Source organism: Dipodomys merriami, unplaced genomic scaffold, assembly GCF_024711535.1.
Source record: "Dipodomys merriami isolate MVZ:Mamm:240054 unplaced genomic scaffold, mDipMer1.0.p SCAF_116, whole genome shotgun sequence".
Taxonomy (NCBI): Eukaryota; Metazoa; Chordata; class Mammalia; order Rodentia; family Heteromyidae; genus Dipodomys; species Dipodomys merriami.
Window position 1 is genome coordinate 1,524,133 of NW_027202449.1, and position 17,445 is coordinate 1,541,577.

At 51.6% G+C, this 17,445-nt stretch overlaps 1 protein-coding gene across 1 annotated transcript; it reads left to right on the forward strand.

Moving 5' to 3' along the window:
• Positions 1-88: 88 nt before the first annotated feature.
• On the forward strand, positions 89-14,865 carry LOC138822855 (ER membrane protein complex subunit 8). The gene is made up of 5 exons (XM_070015812.1): positions 89-512; positions 9,540-9,616; positions 13,254-13,323; positions 13,972-14,066; positions 14,373-14,865. Exons 1-5 carry the CDS (start codon positions 291-293, stop codon positions 14,530-14,532), a joined length of 624 nt encoding a protein of 207 aa, XP_069871913.1. The 5' UTR covers positions 89-290; the 3' UTR covers positions 14,533-14,865.
• Positions 14,866-17,445: the final 2,580 nt, after the last annotated feature.

The following is a 17,445-nucleotide window of genomic DNA, read 5'->3' on the forward strand; positions in this document are numbered from 1 at the left end:
CCGGCTGAGCCCGAGGATTCGCGCCGCGACCGTCGCGAAAAGCCGCGCCTCGCCGCGCCGCTTTCCGGCCGGCGCTGACGAGGCCGCTTTCCGGCGGGCCGGCGACGAGCGCGGGCCGAGGCGGGCGGCGGCTCTTGAGGGGCGGGAGCCGGCCGGCCGGTCAGTGGGCCCCAGCCCGGAGCCGCGCCCCGCGTCGCCGCGGCCTGCTGCTCTGCTGAGGCGCCGCGCGGCCGGGCAGCGGGTCCAGGCCTCGCCGCCGGCCGGGGCCTGCGGGGCCCGCCCGGCTCAGCATGCCCGGGGTGAAGCTGACCACCCAGGCCTACTGCAAGATGCTGCTGCACGGCGCCAAGTACCCGCACTGCGCCGTCAACGGGCTGCTGGTGGCCGAGAAGCAGAAGCCGCGCCGCGAGCACCCGCCGCCGGGCGGCCCGCACACGCTCTTCGTGGACTGCATCCCGCTCTTCCACGGCACGCTGGCCCTGGCGCCCATGCTGGAGGTGGCCCTCACCCTGGTAAGCTGGCCCTCACCCTGGAGAGCTGGCCCTCACCCTGGAGAGCTGGCCCTCACCCTGGTGAGCTGGCCCTGGCGCCCATGCTGGAGGTGGCCCTCACCCTGGTGAGCTGGCCCTGGCGCCCATGCTGGAGGTGGCCCTCACCCTGGTAAGCTGGCCCTGGCGCCCATGCTGGAGGTGGCCCTCACCCTGGTAAGCTGGCCCTCACCCTGGAGAGCTGGCCCTGGCGCCCATGCTGGAGGTGGCCCTCACCCTGGAGAGGTGGCCCTCACCCTGGTGAGCTGGCCCTGGCGCCCATGCTGGAGGTGGCCCTCACCCTGGTAAGCTGGCCCTGGCGCCCATGCTGGAGGTGGCCCTCACCCTGGTAAGCTGGCCCTCACCCTGGAGAGCTGGCCCTCACCCTGGAGAGCTGGCCCTGGCGCCCATGCTGGAGGTGGCCCTCACCCTGGAGAGGTGGCTCTCACCCTGGTGAGCTGACCCTGGCGCCCATGCTGGAGGTGGCCCTCACCCTGGTAAGCTGGCCCTGGCGCCCATGCTGGAGGTGGCCCTCACCCTGGTAAGCTGGCCCTCACCCTGGAGAGCTGGCCCTGGCGCCCATGCTGGAGGTGGCCCTCACCCTGGTGAGCTGTCCCTGTTGCCGATACTGGAGGTGGCGGCCCTCACCCTGGTGAGCCTGAGGCCTGAAAAGGTGCCCAAGCTGAGCGTGGGAAAGTGGCCCTCACCCTGATGAGCTGGACTCGGCTGAAGAGGCACCCCAGGTGGACATTAGGTTCTGAAACCTGGCATCTTGGAAGAAATGGTCCCTTGTTCTTCACTTTCCAGGTTTGCACCAAGACTTGGAGTGTCAGGAGATAGGCTGATGTTGGGACTTGGACACATGTGGGTTAAGCAAGGGCACCGGGGGCCAGGGACTCAGGAGGTTTGCACCAAGACTTGGAGTGTCAGGAGATAGGCTGATGTTGGGACTTGGACACATGTGGGTTAAGCAAGGGCACCGGGGGCCAGGGACTCAGGGGAAGACATCTCAGTCCTTCCTCCCTTGATTGCCTGAGCTTTGAACAGCCCCATAGTGCATAGAATGCTTCCCTGGCTTTAAAGCTGAAAAGCAAGAACAGATTTATGTTCTACCCAACATGCTTTTATGTTTCTGTTTGCAGTGACTACTTTATATAGAGAAGGACAGTGAGAAAAAGAGCACACACAGTACCTGGCTGGCAGTTGGGGGGAGGGTGTGGATTTTGTTTTTTTGTGGGTTTTTTTTTGCCAGTCCTGGGCTTGAACTCGGCCCGGGCACTGTCCCTGAGCTTCTTTTGCTCAAGGCTAGCACTGTACCACTTGAGTCACAGCACCAATTCGGGCTTTTCTGTTTATGTGGTACAGAGGACTCAAACCCACTGTTTTATGCATGCTATGCAAATACTCTACCACTAAGCCACATGCCCAGCCATGGCAATTGGGATTTTAGGTGGAGATTTTCAGTTGAGTAGGGGTCAGTGAAAGCGGGGAGGAATGTATAAATTTCCACTGAAGTAAACTGTAGTCTGAGACTTGCCTGAATAGGATAAACTGGGATGCCTTTTTTTAATGGCAGCTAATTCACAGCAGAAGTTTGAGAAAGTGTAGATAGAAATCCTTTCTCTGAGTTTCTCAGTATGTAAACGGAGTCCATTCCTTCACCTAATTAGGTCAAAGAAGTAAGTTCTAAGGAAATGGGAAGTGCCTTTGGGCAAACTGTGTATCTGTCCTGGGGCTACTGGGTGACATCTTTGAGTGTCAAGATTAAAAAAGTCATCCTGTGAACTTTTTCTGTATTTCCAAGCAGGGAACACAATATCTGTGCACTGGACCCCTTTAGTACCTAGGGGGAAAAAATGTGCTAGCAATGCCTACCACATCCCTGGGGACTTGAATCTAGATATTTCCATCTTGATTGTTGAGTTATAGGGGGAACTTCAGAGCATTTGGATCAGTGACATGCTTTGACTTCCAGTAAACTAGATTAACCAATTGCATTTTTGAGGACTATTCTGTTTTCTACTAAATGAAGATAATATGGCTGTAGGCCTGACACAGTTCTCATTCACCAGTGAGCTTGCAGCAAATTGATAGCACACTATGAAGATTCAATGCCAAAAATGAGACTTAGTAAACAATGGTGAGAGATTTAAAAGAAAAATCAGTTACCACAGGCTGGGGAGGCAGGTTGGGGTGGTCATGCAGACCCTGGTAGTGCACTAGCCCTGGTGACCCCAAAGGTGTGGCTGGAGAGCTAGAGGTAGATGTAAAGGGCAGGGAAAGAGAGTGATGGCTTCTAAGAGGTCCTTGTAGATGGCTTCTAAGAGGTCCTTGTAGATGGCTTCTAAGAGGTCCTTGTAGATCAGTCAACTTGAGTCTGGGGGTAATGCAGAAGGAAGGAAGTCAAGGAGGTGGCTAAACAGCCCAGCATGGATATCAAGAAGGAGAATCCAAGAGGGCAGGGCTGGGTTCCCAGCTTGTGTTTAGTTCTGTGCTGCCACTTATTTGAGGAGCATGGCAGGGGAATGGGTTTAGAGGCCAGGAGGTCACGGGCACACATTCAGCCCTCATGCTGGAAGCTGAAGAGTGGGTCTGGAGCTCCAAAGGTGGTTAGCCTGGTGACTTAAAGCCTTGGGTCACATGACCTGGGAACACTGAGGAGTCTGAGAGATGGGTTGAGGAAGAAGGTGCAAAAGTGGCTGAAGAGCAGCAGCAGGGCAGGAGCAAAGTCCTATGTGAAGAACTTCCTGCAGGAAAACTGGGGCCCAACTTGGAGCACTCAACATTGCTTCTCAGTCTTGAGTAACCTATGCACAGCTAATGAGTTATGTTCCTATTTAGGGTGAGAACATAATACCCAAGAGAATCAAGCGTGGTGACTGTAAACAAGTATGTTCAGTAACCTGTACACAAACTCCCTCAGGAACAAGGCTGCCTCCCAGACCAATTGCCTGGGTAGGGAAGGTGCCCAGACAGAACTCCCTAAAGCCAACCTGCCCTGCTGCCACCAGCCTGAGAGCCTGGGCTCATTCTGTCCCCACACTCTGCCCTCTCCTGTCACACTGCTCAAACTCCCAACCTCAGCAACCCACACACATGTCCTTAGGGCCCCTGCCTTAGCAGGGGCCCTAAAAGGATTACTAAAAGGATTACAATCCAGTGCAAATGAAGTTATGAAAGAAAACCCACAATTCAAGTCTGTCCAGAAATTTTGTATTGCAGCCAGGTGCTGGCGATTGGTGCCTAGAATGCAAGGTACTCAGGAAGCTGAGACCTAAGGATCACAGTTTGAAGTCAGCCCAGGCAGGAAAGTCCATGTGACTTCTCATTTCCAATCAACCACCAGAAAAGGAGCAATAGCTTAAAGCAGTTGAGCTCTAGCCTTGAGCCAAAAAGCCCAGGCCCTGAGTTCAAGCCCCACAACCAGGAGAAAAAAAAAAGTATCACAGTAAGCTGTTTCAATTTGTGTGGTTTGCTTTTCGGCTAATTATCTTTATAACCTGAAAGCTATGAATAATCTCAGATTTGCAGCAGGGGTCTATCAGAGTTTCAATCACAGAAAGGAAGTTTTTAGCAAAGCAGCTAAATACCTACAACTGTATAATGAAGACCTTATTCTCATGGCTCTTTCCTGAGAGAATTTCAAATTGGAGTTCTTTGGGGGTTTTTTGTTTTGTTGGTCATGGGACTTGAATGCTGTCTGGGCCTGGGCACTGTTCCTCAGCTCTCCTTGCTTAAGGCTAACACTCTACCACTTTGAGCCACAGCACCACTTCTGGTTTTCTGGTGGTTAATTGGGAGATAAGTCTCATAGACTTTCTTACCTGGCTTGGCTTTGAACCTCAATCCTCAGATCCTCATCCTCCTGAGTAGCTAGGATTACAGGCGTGAGCCACCAGCACCCGGCTTGGAGTTATTTTTGGTAAGTGGGAAAGACTAACAACATCCAGTCCACCAAAAGGCAATATTCCTTTGAAATGCTTTTTTGTTATAATTTTCCATTTTAAAGAAAAATCCTTGTGTTTCTGGGTGGTTTTATTTTTTTAAGTACTTAACACCTGTTATCTTATTTACCCTTCTAGCCCTGTGACGTAGATAGTAAAGGAATTATTCCTAATAGCAAAAGCCCATAAAATGTCAGTAGGGAAATTAGCATAAACCTGTGTTTCCCCTAAGCCCTTTCTGTCCTTTTTCCCCTCGCCTTGGTTTCTGCATGGCAGAGCAGGCTCCTGCGGCTCTTCCTCGCCAGCTGGCAGTCACCATGGCTTCAGGACAGTCCTTCCTGCTCTGCCTCCTCTGCAGGCTGTTGCCCTTTACCATATACCAGCACATTCACGGACACTCTTTCCAGCGCTGGAGCTCTGCTTTCATGCGTCTACCTCCCTCCCCTTCCTTGGGAAGGTCAGCAGTGGATTAGAGGCAGAGCTGTGCTTGGTAGAACGGCAGCCCCCTGCTTTGAGGCCTAAGTCTACTAGTTGCAAGATCAGGAGCAGCGCCCCCTGTGCCTGGCTGTCCTATCGGGTCCTAGTTTGCCTACTGAGAACATTAGAGTGACTCATGCCAAATGTGAGCAGATGTGCAGAGAGAAGCTGTCTTCTTTTTTCAGTCCAGGGGATGTAAGTGGTCTGGCCCTGGCACAGGTCTAACCTGGAACAAGTCAACATGGGCATGGACTTATGCCAGAGCGTTGAAAGGTCATTCTGAAAAGTGCAGACGTGCTCAAAGATAGTTTTTACTAAACTAGCAAGTTTCACTGAACTGTGGTTAGTCATGAACTTGTATTTTCCTTCTGATTTTCTTCACAAGGTGTGTGGCAGGGTCAGGAGTGTCATTATGCCTAGTCTGTCCATGCCTGAAAGGGAGGGAGCAAGTCACCTTGATGGTATGGACTACTTAATTCTGTTCCCACTTTTCACTGGCATCCCTTGTCCTTTCTACAGGGCTCCAAGGCCACTCCAGACCTGCTTGCCCACCCTGCCTTCCACTACCACTCCTCCTCACCATCGCCCACCCCACCTCCCTCCCTCCTCACCATCTCCCACCCCATTTCCCCCCTTCCTCACCATCTTCCACCCCACCTCCCTCCCTCCTCACCATCTCCCACCCCACCTCCCCCCTTCCTCACCATCGCCCATCCCACCTCCCTCCTCACCATCTCCCACCCCACCTCCCTCCTCACCATCTCCCACCCCACCTCCCCCCCTCCTCACCATCTCCCACCCCACCTCCCCCCTTCCTCACCATCTCCCACCCCACCTCCCCCCTTCCTCACCATCGCCCATCCCACCTCCCCCCTTCCTCACCATCTCCCACCCCATCTCCCCCCTTCCTCACCGTCTCCCACCCCACCTCCCTCCCTCCTCACCATCTCCCACCCCACCTCCCCCCCTCCTCACCATCGCCCACCCCACCTCCCCCCTTCCTCACCATCTCCCACCCCACCTCCCTCCAGCCCATTTTGCTTCAGGAGTTTTTCAAATAGAGTCTCACTTGTATGGTCAAACCAACCTGGACCTCAGTCCTCCTATTTATGCTTCCCATGTGGCTGGGATAACAGGTTTGCACCATGATACCTAGCTTTTATTGGTTGAGATGAGGTCCTTCAAACTTTTTGCCTATTTTTTGGCCCGGGACCATGATCCCCAGATCTCTGCCTCCCACGTAGCTAAGATTAGTTATGAGCTACCACACCTCGCTAACTTTTCCACTTATTGAAACTTACTTACCCTGCCTCTGAGTTGTGGCGGCTTTTTGTTCCTCACTTAGTAGACAATTTGTTCATGCCGCCTAGGCATTGTACAGTTGACTTGGTTATTGTTTGCATCATTCCAAAGTTCCTGAAGAGGGCTGGGACTGCGGTTCAGTGATAGAGTGCTCGCCTGGCATGCATGAAGCCCTGGGTTCGATTCCTCAGTACCACATACACAGAAAAAGCCAGAAGTGGCGCTGTGGCTCAAGTGGTAGAGTGCTAGCCTTGAGCAAAAGAAGCTCAGGGACAGTGCCCAGGCCCTAAGTTCAAGCCCCAGGACTGGCCAAAAAAAAAAAAAAAGGGTTCCTAAAGAGCTTTTGAGACCTGGTATACTTTAAGTGCAACCTCTTCACAGACTTCTAGAAGTTTCAGGGCATGTCGTTATTTCTGCTGGAGTTTGTCTTCAACAGGCAAAATGCAGGCTGAGGTGTGTGTTGCACATTCTCAGGAGCGGTCATGGGTGTCAGGTGCTGTCTCTTATCCGATGACACCATCGGCGTCTAGGGAACTGGGAGACCAGTCTTGCGTTGCTGGCTTCCGTCCTGGAAACTGATGCAGAGCCAGTTTAGACTGGGGATCTCAGAGCCTGACAACTACTACACGGAAGCTGTCATCCAGGGAAGTAGACCCCAGACTAAGGGGGCTTTGCAGGTACGATTGAGTACTTAGGATAGATAGAGCATCTTGGGTTTTCCATGCAGGCCTAGGGTTGTAAGAGGGCAGGGAAGTAAAGACAGAAGCAGAGGTGAGAGTGAAGTGGCCATGATCAGGAATGAATGCTGGAAAAGGCTCACAAAGGCTCCTACCCTGCCCGCCCTTTGTAGACCGCTGACCTGTAAGATGTTAAAAAAAAAACAAAACAAAAAACTTTTACCAGCCACTGCACTCGTGACACTTGTTACAAGGGAAATGGGAAAACAAATAGTAACAGAACTGACACTGAATTAAAGGCAGCCATGCTAACTACAGGACAGCTGGACGGAGGTGAGGATCACCTCCAGTAAGGAGTTTGGATCAGGAGCCCTGCTTTGGCTGGGCGTGATGGCACACATCTTAACCCAGCTGCTCTGGACATGGAGATCAGGAAGAGGGAAGTTAGCGGTGTAAGCAAGACCCTGTCTCACATGGTGATAGGGTAATGGGCACTTGTCATCCTGGTTCTACAAGAACAAGTAGAGGATCAGGGTCTAGCCCAGCCCAGGCTAAAATGCAAGACCCATTAAAAAAAAAAAATGTAACTAAAGCAGAAAAGGCTGGAGGTGTGGCCTGTCAAGACACAGGGCCCTGAGTTCTAATTGTGTTACTGCCCAAAAAAGAGAGAAAAGAAAAGAAACAACTTTGATTGGGAACAGAGCCTGGAAGCACTACACTAAAAGACCAATGAGCTAACTGCAGGCTTGAGGTCGGGGAAAGGCCAAATCCCAATTTAGAGCAAGGCCATTTGATGCTGTATGGAGATAAATTGAAGGGGAAAATGAAAGGCGTTCTAAGCAGGAAGAGTTCCTAGAACTTATTCCCTTAAGAGGTGATGGAAACAGCTGGTGTGGAAGGAGTTGCAGCAGGCTCACAGGGACGGCCGTTATAAATATCTGGGGTTTAACCCTGATCTTTTGGGTGGATGACCAGAATGTCTAATTGGTTTCCGTGAGCCCTGGTTTTGACTCAATATGGTAATTTTTTTAGTTCTTAGGAGACCAGAAATATTCTAATCCTTGTGGAAGCCAGGGGCTCTTGGGCTGTATGTAACTGTCTTACAATGTCTGCTTTTAGTCTTGGAGGAGACTGTCAGAGGCCTAAACCAAGAAGCACACGCCAAGCCATACCACACATGTACACACACACCACATTTTTGTTATTGAGGGTATCTTGAAGGGGTGTTATTGGTACTCGAGTTTGAACTTGGAGCCCGCACTTTCTGGGCAGGCATTCATGTTTAGGTTTTTTGTTGTTGGTGGTCGTGGTGGTTGTAGGGCTTGACCTCTGGCCCTGGGCACTGTCCCTGAGCTCTTCAGCTCAAGGCGAGGTTGAGCCACAGCATCACTTCCAGTTTTCTGGTGGTTAATTGGAGATAAGAGTCTCATGGACTTTCCTGCCCAGGCTGTCTTTGAACCTTGATCCTCAGATCTCAGCCTCTTGAGTAGCTAGGATGACAAGTTGTAAGCCACCGGCACTTGGCTCATGTTTAGTTTCTTGAAACAGGGTTTCACTGTGAAGTCCAGACTGGCCTTGAATTTATGATCCTTCCATGTCAGTCAGTCCACCAGCCTGCTAGATTGTGCGCACGCATCACCACACCTTGTTGTCATATTTTTAGCCAGTTAATTCACTGCAAGGAAAAGAAGTGTACTATGGAGCTGGATAGTGCATACCTGTAATCCCAGCACTCAGGAGGCTGAAGGTGGAAAACCATGAATTCCAGGACTATGGATCAAGGCTATTTCTAACCACATACCCCACCCCCACCCCAAAAAAAGCAAGGTATCAACTTTGCTTCCTCTTGTACAGAGAATGGAGTTTATTGGTATATTAAAATTCCATTATGGCCAACCAGGGTGACCTTCTGTTGTTTGTAATAATAGCATTAGACCTGCAGGAAGCCAAATGTGATGAGAGAAGAGAGTGGTATTATAAAACAACAGTGTTCAAGGTCTGTGCCAGCTCCCATTTAGAAGCACACCACATAGAATCAAGTGTGCGGGTACTTGCACTCCACCTGCCCTGCCTGCTGTGGTGCCTCTCTACCCTACATCTGGTGTGAAAGGCACTCCATGCAGTGTTGCTAGAAGCGCCGTCATCTTGTAGTGGAGCACTTGGTTCTAAGAAGCTGAGCCCCTGGTCTTGTGCTGGCTCTGTCTGTTGCCTAGCTGCAAGACTCAAAACCTGAGCTGCATGCTTTAGCTTCCTGGCCTGCACAGCACTTCCCCTGAGCAGCACCCTAGAACACCCAAGTGTTCTGTGCTGTAAGGGATGTTGGGCCACGGTGGTGTTCCATTCTGGGGTTTCCTTGGTACTGCACCCATTTAGCACCTGTCAAGGGCCTCTGCTTTGTCCAGCTGTTCCAAGGCCTTTCTCTACCTGTGACTTAGGTGGATTTTTTCCCTTATAGTACCATTTCCTAGAGAGAAGGATAGGAGGATTATTTGCTCCTGTCTTGTCCCTGTGTGTGTATTGCAGGGAGGTGAGGGGGTTTCTTTTGGTTATGAAACTGGATATTCAAGGGAGAGCCATTCATCTTTTTTCCCCCATTTGTGTTCTTCTTTCAGATTGACTCATGGTGCAAAGATAATAGCTATGTGATTGCTGGTTATTACCAAGCTAATGAACGAGTAAAGGATGCCAGGTATGTGGATACAAACTCTGAAGAGGATGCAGCAGGCAGCCTGTTTCCCTCCACAGGCTCCGCTTCTGCCGCTGGTGAGCACCAGGGCTCCCTGCCCGCGGTGCTGTGTGCAGTGAGTGGGGCACAGAGAAGAGGGGACAGGGTGGTCTTCCTCCCCTGGCTGGACAGCACTGCCGCTGGAGTGCAGCAGCAGAGGCCTTCCGTTCAGCCTGTGAGAGCAGCTGTCAGCCTCTGCCCCCTCCCTCCAGCTGCTGTCCCCACATTTCCTACCAAGTGTGGCTAGGGTTGTGCTTTGGAACTGCTACTGCGGTGAAAGTGTGGTCTTTGCTGCCCTAAATCGACCCCCTGTTCTTCCCTCTGGAGATTCCACTGGTTTTCCCACCCGTGAGAAAGCTGAGAAGCTTACTGTCTGTCTGCACCCACCAGAGGCCGTCAGAGGACACGCTCTGCAGGGTCATTTGAGGAGCTGAGCAAGTGGGCGGCCCACGGCCATAGAAAAGAGAATGTCTGAGGCCTTCACTGTTGGCTGGAAAAGAGCTGGACAGGGAAGGCCACTTCCAGAAGAGCAGGATCCCATGACCAAGGGACGTGGCCAACATCTTGCCTGACCCCACATCAGGCTGGGAGGCCTAGATCAGTCAGAGCCTGATAACCTCCTGCCATTCACTGGTAACTTCCAGGGCTTCCTTTGCTGAGCCTAGTCGGAAGCTTCTCTGTGAGGCACCAAGAGCTCTGCCCATCAGAATTGTGTCTGTCTCCTCCCGGGATGACTGGGTCTAGAGAGCCTGAGGGAAGCAGATGCAGTGAGCACTGTTCTGGTGAGTCTAGTGAGGTATCTGCCGAGGCTGCTTGCCTCTCACGGGAGCCCCACGTACGTGGGCTGTCCTGAGCCCATGCTCAGCCCTCTTTTCTCTCTCAACCTGTCTCATTCATCTCACCCCTCTGGCACGTCCCATTCAGTTACATCTGCCTCCCTCTGTATTGGTGATTCTGCTGTCCCTCTAAGCAAGAGGCTGGCAGGGGTGGACCATCGGAGAGCTTGGGAAAGCCCAGCCAAACCCTCCTGCCATCTGGCCGAGCTCTGTGTGGAAGAGCCAGGAGGAATTGCACCCAGCAGTATGACCCAAGAGGCCCAGTGGAGGGTGTCCTTTGAACCAGGCCCCTTGAGAGTGGGCAGGCGTGGGGTCCGAGGGTTAGAGCAGTCAGGGCCGGGAGATGGAGGGATGAAACCCCAAGGTGGGCACCTGGCAGGAGCAGGCTGTGCCCCCATGAGGGCCACATGAAGTGGGGCTGCCCCAAAGGACCCATGGTGCTGAAAGCATCTTGACCTTCATCTCATAGGCACTAGGGAGCTTGCAAGAGGCTGGCCTGGACCCACAGGGTTTCCCACATCCACTTTACAGAGGAGACAGGAGACGGCCGGGAGCACGGCAATTTTCAGAGTGTGGATGCCTTCCTTTCCTTGGCTGTCGCTCCAGAATCCAACCTTCCAGGGCCACAGTGGTCTAACCTACACAGGTTCCCTTTTCCTTTCCTTTCTGTGAAAGATACCTGGCTCTTCTCTTCACATTCCTGCCACTCTTCGGACCTCCTTCCAGCTCAGTCTGGAATCTTATCTTACTCGGATGCCATTTCTGTGCTGTTCAGCCTTCTAGAATTTCCCTATGCCTTGCCAAGTATAGATTCCTCCTCCACCTGCTCCACTCAGGAGTGCAATACAGCCAGCAGTGTGCCAGCTCTAGGGAGCAGTGGACCATTAGCTGCAGAGACATTTGGTGAGCCTTGGGTTCCTTCCGCCCCACCAGGGTGTTGGTAACCCTCAGACCATGCCCCACCAGGGTGCCACTCAGAGGAGAGAGCCAGGGACAATGACATAGGCAATGTTGCTAGAAGGGTTAGGAGTTAAGCACATGCTTTCTTCGTTCTTAAATGCTGTTTGCACCTCCAGCTATAAGCTTCCTCTTGTAGAGATATCACCTGATTAGCGGTGTCTCATAGCATAAGACTTACAGCCAAGTAGACTTGGATTCAAAAAAAAAATTTTGTGTGTGCCAGTCATGGGGCCTGAACTCAGGGCATGGGCACTGTCCCTAACCCTCTCTGTGCTCAAGACTAGCTCTCTACCACTTGAGCCACAGCACCACTTTCTGCTTTTTCTGTGTCTGTGGTCCTGAGGAATCGAATCCAGGACTTCATGCATGCTAGGCAAGCACTGTACCAGGAAGGCACATTACCAGCCCTTGGATTCAAATCTTAATTACTTACAATTAGTTAATTGTAACTTGGGCCTGGGCCTCTGTGGTCAGACTAAGAGGTCTCAGCTCACTGGCAATAAAGACAGGGTGAGACAGCGTGAGACACGAGAATGGCACTCAGTGCCACCAGAGTTCCCCGGCCTCAGTAAAAAGCTTGTATAAGACACCTCTTGTTAGCCGGGCACCAGTGGCTCTCACCTATAATCTTAGCTACTCAGGAGGCCGAGATCTGAGGATTTCCGTTCAAAGCCAGCGTGGGCAGGAAAAGTCTGTGAGACTCTTATCTCCAATTAACCACCAGAAAGCCAGAAGTGGTGCTGTGGCTCAAATGGTAAAGCAGTAGCCTTGAGCGGAAAACCTGACGGACAGTGCCCAGGCCCAGAGGTCAAAGCCCACCACCAAAAAAACAAAAACAAGACACCCGGAAATGCCTCACTTCATGCTGATTGGCAACAAGGATTTACCCACAGGCTCTCCCTTCAGGAGACCGCGCATCCTTCAGCACTGAGAGAACCTTCTGTGACTTCTTATGTCTAAAGCCTAAATGCCCAGCACAAAAAAGCAACCACAACAAGTGATAATTTGTTACATAACATTTCATTAACATCTTTCAAAAGTATAAATTGTGGACTAGAGTTCTTGGGCATCTGAACCGGTATTTTAAGAATGGGCTACACAGATAAAGGAGCAGTTGCTGATGGGGGCTTCGGGGTCTGCAGGTCAGCTAGTAGAGGGCAGAGCTGCTGGGCTGGGCTCTGGCCGGCTCGTGGAGGAAGGGCTGACTTCTGCTCTTTTCTTTACCCATTCAATTTTCTTTCACATCATTTTGTGGACTTAGAACATCCCTTGAACCTCCCAGTTTTAAAGTGAAGAGACTGAGATAAATTGGGTGGTTTTTGTTGTTATATGCTGCCCTTTTTGCAACTTGGGTGTACTCGTCTTTGTAATTAAGTTGTTTTCTTTGTGGTGCTGAGAATGTCCTCAGACATTCTAGCTCCGCCAGTGAGCCATGTCCCCCCCCCCTGTTGCATGTTCAACTCATAACTATCAGGGCACTCTTAAGACTGTGTGTGGGTGTGTGTCCCTGTCTCAGGGGAAAGAAAACCAGACAGGACTTTGTGGCTCACATGTATAATCCCCCCCCCCTTCCGGAGTTGAAGATTACTTTCAGAGGGTGGTCAGGCAAAAACACGAGACCCTGCCTGAAAGATAACAAAAGCAGGATATGCCACGTTTGTCCTGCTGGCATTCCTGTTCTCACAGTCACCTCTGGGGGACCCGAAAGTGCACCCAGTCTCACTGTGGGTAACTGCTTATGTGTGTGGAGACAAGATGATGACACTGACCAGAACTGGGTAGAACTCACTGTCCCTTCTCCACAGTCCAAACCAGGTAGCAGAAAAGGTGGCATCCAGGATTGCCGAGGGCTTCAGCGAGCCCGCGCTCATCATGGTAAGTCGCCGGTGCTTCAGGGTGGTGCTCACTCAGCCTTCTGACGGGCTTCACCTCACATCTTGTCTGTTGCTTTGGGGGTGGGCGCACCTTGGTGTACCTGCGGTGCCCCCCGCTGGCTGCAGCTTAGTGGTAGATGAGGGCAGTGGTTTGAACACTGCTCCAGCAAAATGTGGGGATGGGGGTTCAAGCTCAGTTATCCACGTGGTAAATCTATCAGCAGCCTCATGTCACCTGGGAAGCTCTTGAAAACACAGATTCTCAGAGCCCCAACCAGATCCCTTGGCTCCGGAACAGTGGAGTGGGGCTGGCCCACTTCCAGGTGTCTCTGGTGTCCTCACATGCAAGCCCCAGTGGAACAGGAGAGCACGCACGGCTCCCCGGTGGAGGGAGCCAGAGGCCAGGCCATCCCCCTTGGAACGCTGAGGGAGGAGCCTCACTCTGCTCTGCTCCATTCCACTCCTCTCCACTCTTCTCCTCTCCTCTCCTCTCCCCTCCAAATGCCCCCGCAGCAAGGTTCTCTTGAGGTGTGGGTCCAGGTCCCCAACTCACACATCCTAGGCGGCAGGGAAGTCCTCAGGAGGGGCCTGCCACTGGCTCTTGGCTCAGCACTGTGTTCATGCCTTGTGTTCTTTGCCTTGTGCTCAGGTGGACAACACCAGGTTCACGATGGACTGCGTAGCACCAACGATCCACGTGTACGAGCACCACGAGAACAGGTGGCGGTGCAGAGACCCACACCAGTGAGTGGGGCGCCTACCCTGCTGGGCGGAGCGCTGACGTGCGCTGCAGAGGTGTCCCCCCTGCCCCTCGGGGACTGGGGCCCACGGGCTTCAAAGAGCACAGGGAGTCAGGGTGGCACTGCAGACCTTCCTGCCCCATACCCAGGCACCACGTTCTAACCCCCAGAATGTGCCAGCTATCTGCCTCCACCTTCAGCATGGCCAGTGGAGGGTGCCCCTTCCAGTCTCTCAGTGTGACCTAGTACCCGGCCCTATCCTCCACCCAGACACTGTACAGAGACTGACTTTTCCACGTCTGCCCTGCAGTGACTACTGTGAAGACTGGCCAGAGGCGCAGAGGATCTCAGCATCACTGCTGGACAGCCGGTCCTACGAGACGCTCGTGGACTTCGATAACCACCTGGATGACATTCGGAATGACTGGACGAACCCCGAGATCAATAAAGCAGTTCTGCACCTGTGCTAGGCCGGCCGTGTGACTGCCCCAGCACCTGCAACCATGGAGAGGGACGCCTACTTCTGGAGTGAACAGAATGCCGTATGTACTCGCGGGTAGCTGACGGCTGGTGGCATGTGCCGTGCCGGAGGCGGGGCGTCCGGTCTGCGAGTACAGGGCATGGGAGAGGGGCAGGCCACCCAGTCCTGCAGGTCCTCAGCCATGCGTTGCTCTAATCTTCCAAATCAAAGCTGTTTATGCTTGTCCAAGATTGTTCCTATTAAACTGTTTTAATTAACCTTTTATAATCTGGAGAGAATACTTTTTAAGGCTTATGAACTATTAAACAAAAAAAAAACCATACTCCACTGAGTGTGTCTGAGTTTTTAACCTTGGTTGAGTTGGTCTCCAGACACCCCGGGGTGGGGCACACACATGGAGCGCTGGCACCCCGCAGGGCCCAAGAGGCTGAGTTGGTGCTTGGTGCAGGAGCTCTGCTCTCCCTCTCCACATGAACTCAGAGCCACCGTGCGTCCTCATAGGACAACTGCACACTGTCACACAACCAACCTCTTCGGTTATGGGTGAAAACAAACACAGCTGGCACGAGGACCTGATGAGTGCCGGGCTTGCTCAGAAGGACAGCACCGTGGCCTGCAGCTTGTGGGAGGGGAAGGCAGCAGGAGCCATGCTGTGGTCCTTCAACAGCACAAGTCTGGCCCGAGAGAGGAGTGCCCAGCCTCGCTTGCTGCGTGAAGGAGGATGGCCATGTATGCTTCTCAAATGATCTGCCTGTATTGATCGTTTTGTGTGGCCTGGGAATGATGTTATAATTTGCAAATGGCCCTTGGCAGAAAAAGATTTCCCAAACCCCAAAATAAGAGTTGTCTTTGTTTGTTTTTTGTGCCGGTCCTGGGGCTTGAACTTATGGCCTAGCTACTGTCCCTTTTTCACTCAAGGCTGGCAAACCACAGCTCCACTTCCAGCTTTTCTGTAGTTAATTAAAGATAAGAGTCTCGTGAACTTTCCTTCCTGGGCAGTCACTAAATCACACACCTCAGATCTGTTTCCTGAGTAGCCAGGAGTGCAGATGTGAGCCACTGGCACCCAACTCAAGCTGATTTTGTATTCAAAATAAAAACTTAAAATTCCTAGGTTGTTTAGAACAATGTCTGTAATTTTTATACTTGGAACATTGTGTCAGGTTTTTCTGACCCAGTCTTAGGAAATACCTTTCTGTGCTCTACCAACTGAGCCATACCTCCAACCCTAGGAGACCTTTCTAGAAGTCAGTTTTTTTTCCCCTTTCTGTATGAATTTTTTTTTTTTTTTTTTTTTTTTTTTTTGTCGGTCGTGGGGCTTGAACTCTGGGCCTGGGCGTTGTCCCTCAGCTCTTCAGCTCAAGGCAAGCGCTCTACCACTTGAGCTACAGCACCACTTCCAGTTTTCTGGTGGTTTATTGGAGATAAGAGTCTCACGGTCTGTCTTGCCCGGGCTGGCTTTGAACCGCGATCCTCAGATCTCAGCCTCCTGAGTAGCTAGGATTACAGGCGTGAGCCACCAGCGCCCGGCTTCTATATGAATTTTTTTAATATCAATTTTTTTATTGTGATTAAGTGATTACATAAATTTCATGAATTTCACAGTATTGTGGGATAGTGATACTTAGTTAAAGTCACAAACACATTCTAACTTTTTTTTTGTCAGTCATGGGGCTTGAACTTGGCCTGGGCGCTGTCCCTGAGCTTCTTTTGCTCAAGGCTAGCACTCTACCACTTGAGCTACAGCGCCACTTCCGGCTTTTTTTCTTTTTGCTTATGTGGTGCTGAGGAATCGAACCCAGGGCCTCATGCATGCAAGGCAATCGCTCTACCACTGAGCCACCTTCCCAGCCCTGTATGATTTTTTTTTTTGGTCCGGTCGTGGGGCCTGAACTCTGGGCCTGGGCACTGTCCCTCAGCTCTTCAGCTCAAGGCTAGCTCTACCACTTGAGCTATAGCGCCACTTCCAGCTTTTTTTTCTTGTGTGGTGCTGGGGAATCGAACCCAGGGCTTCATGCATGCAAGGCAAGCGCTCTACCACTGAGCCATCTTCCCAGCCCCCCGTATGAATTTTTTTAATATCAATTTTTTATTGTGATTAAGTGATTACATAAATTTCATAAATTTTACAGTATTGTGGGATAGTGATACTTAGTCAAAGTCACAAACCCATTCTAACATTTTTTTTTGTCAGTCATGGGGCTTTAACTCGGCCTGGGTGCTGTCCCTGAGCTTCTTTTGCTCAAGGCTAGCACTCTACCACTTGAGCTATAGTGCCACTTCTGGCTTTTTTCTGTTTATGTGGTACTGAGGAATTGAACCCAGGGCTTCAGGCATGCTAGGCAAGCACTCTACCAATAAGCTACATTCCCAAGCCGTACATTACCTTTTCTTTGATTGCATGGAGGAATTTGTAGCAATTGGTTTGTGATATAGAATTCATCAAGGGGCTGGGAAGGTGGCTCAGTGATAGAGCGCTTGCCTTGCATGCATGAGGCCCTGGGTTCGATTCCTCAGCACCACATAAGCAAAAAGAAAAAAGCTGGAAGTGGTGCTGTGGCTCAAGTGGTAGAGCGCTAGCCTTGAGCTGAAGAGCTGAGGGACAGCACCCAGGCCCAGAGTTCAGGCCCCATGACCAGCAAAAAAAAAAAAAAAGAACTCATCAAGTGATATGCTTTGGGGGTTTTTGTTTTGTCGGTCCTGGGGCTTGAACTCAACTGCCTTGGTGCTGTCCCTGAGCTGTTTAGCTCAAGAATAGCACTCCATCACTTTGAGCCACAGATCCAATTCCAGTATTCTGGTGGTTAATTGGAGATGCATCTCATCAACTTTTCTGCCTGGGTTGGCTTTGAACTGCAATCCTCAGATCTCAGCCTCCTGAGTAGCCAAGATTATACGCGTG

What these genes read in the sequence shown, in the direction of transcription:
- LOC138822855 (XM_070015812.1), top strand. Translation starts at nt 291, where the DNA reads ATGCCCGGGGTGAAGCTGACCACCCAGGCCTACTGCAAGATGCTGCTG. An exon ending in TGGAGGTGGCCCTCACCCTG is followed by an intron (nt 513 to 9,539) that starts GTAAGCTGGCCC and finishes TTCTTCTTTCAG; the next exon opens with ATTGACTCATGGTGCAAAGA. An exon ending in GAACGAGTAAAGGATGCCAG is followed by an intron (nt 9,617 to 13,253) that starts GTATGTGGATAC and finishes CCTTCTCCACAG; the next exon opens with TCCAAACCAGGTAGCAGAAA.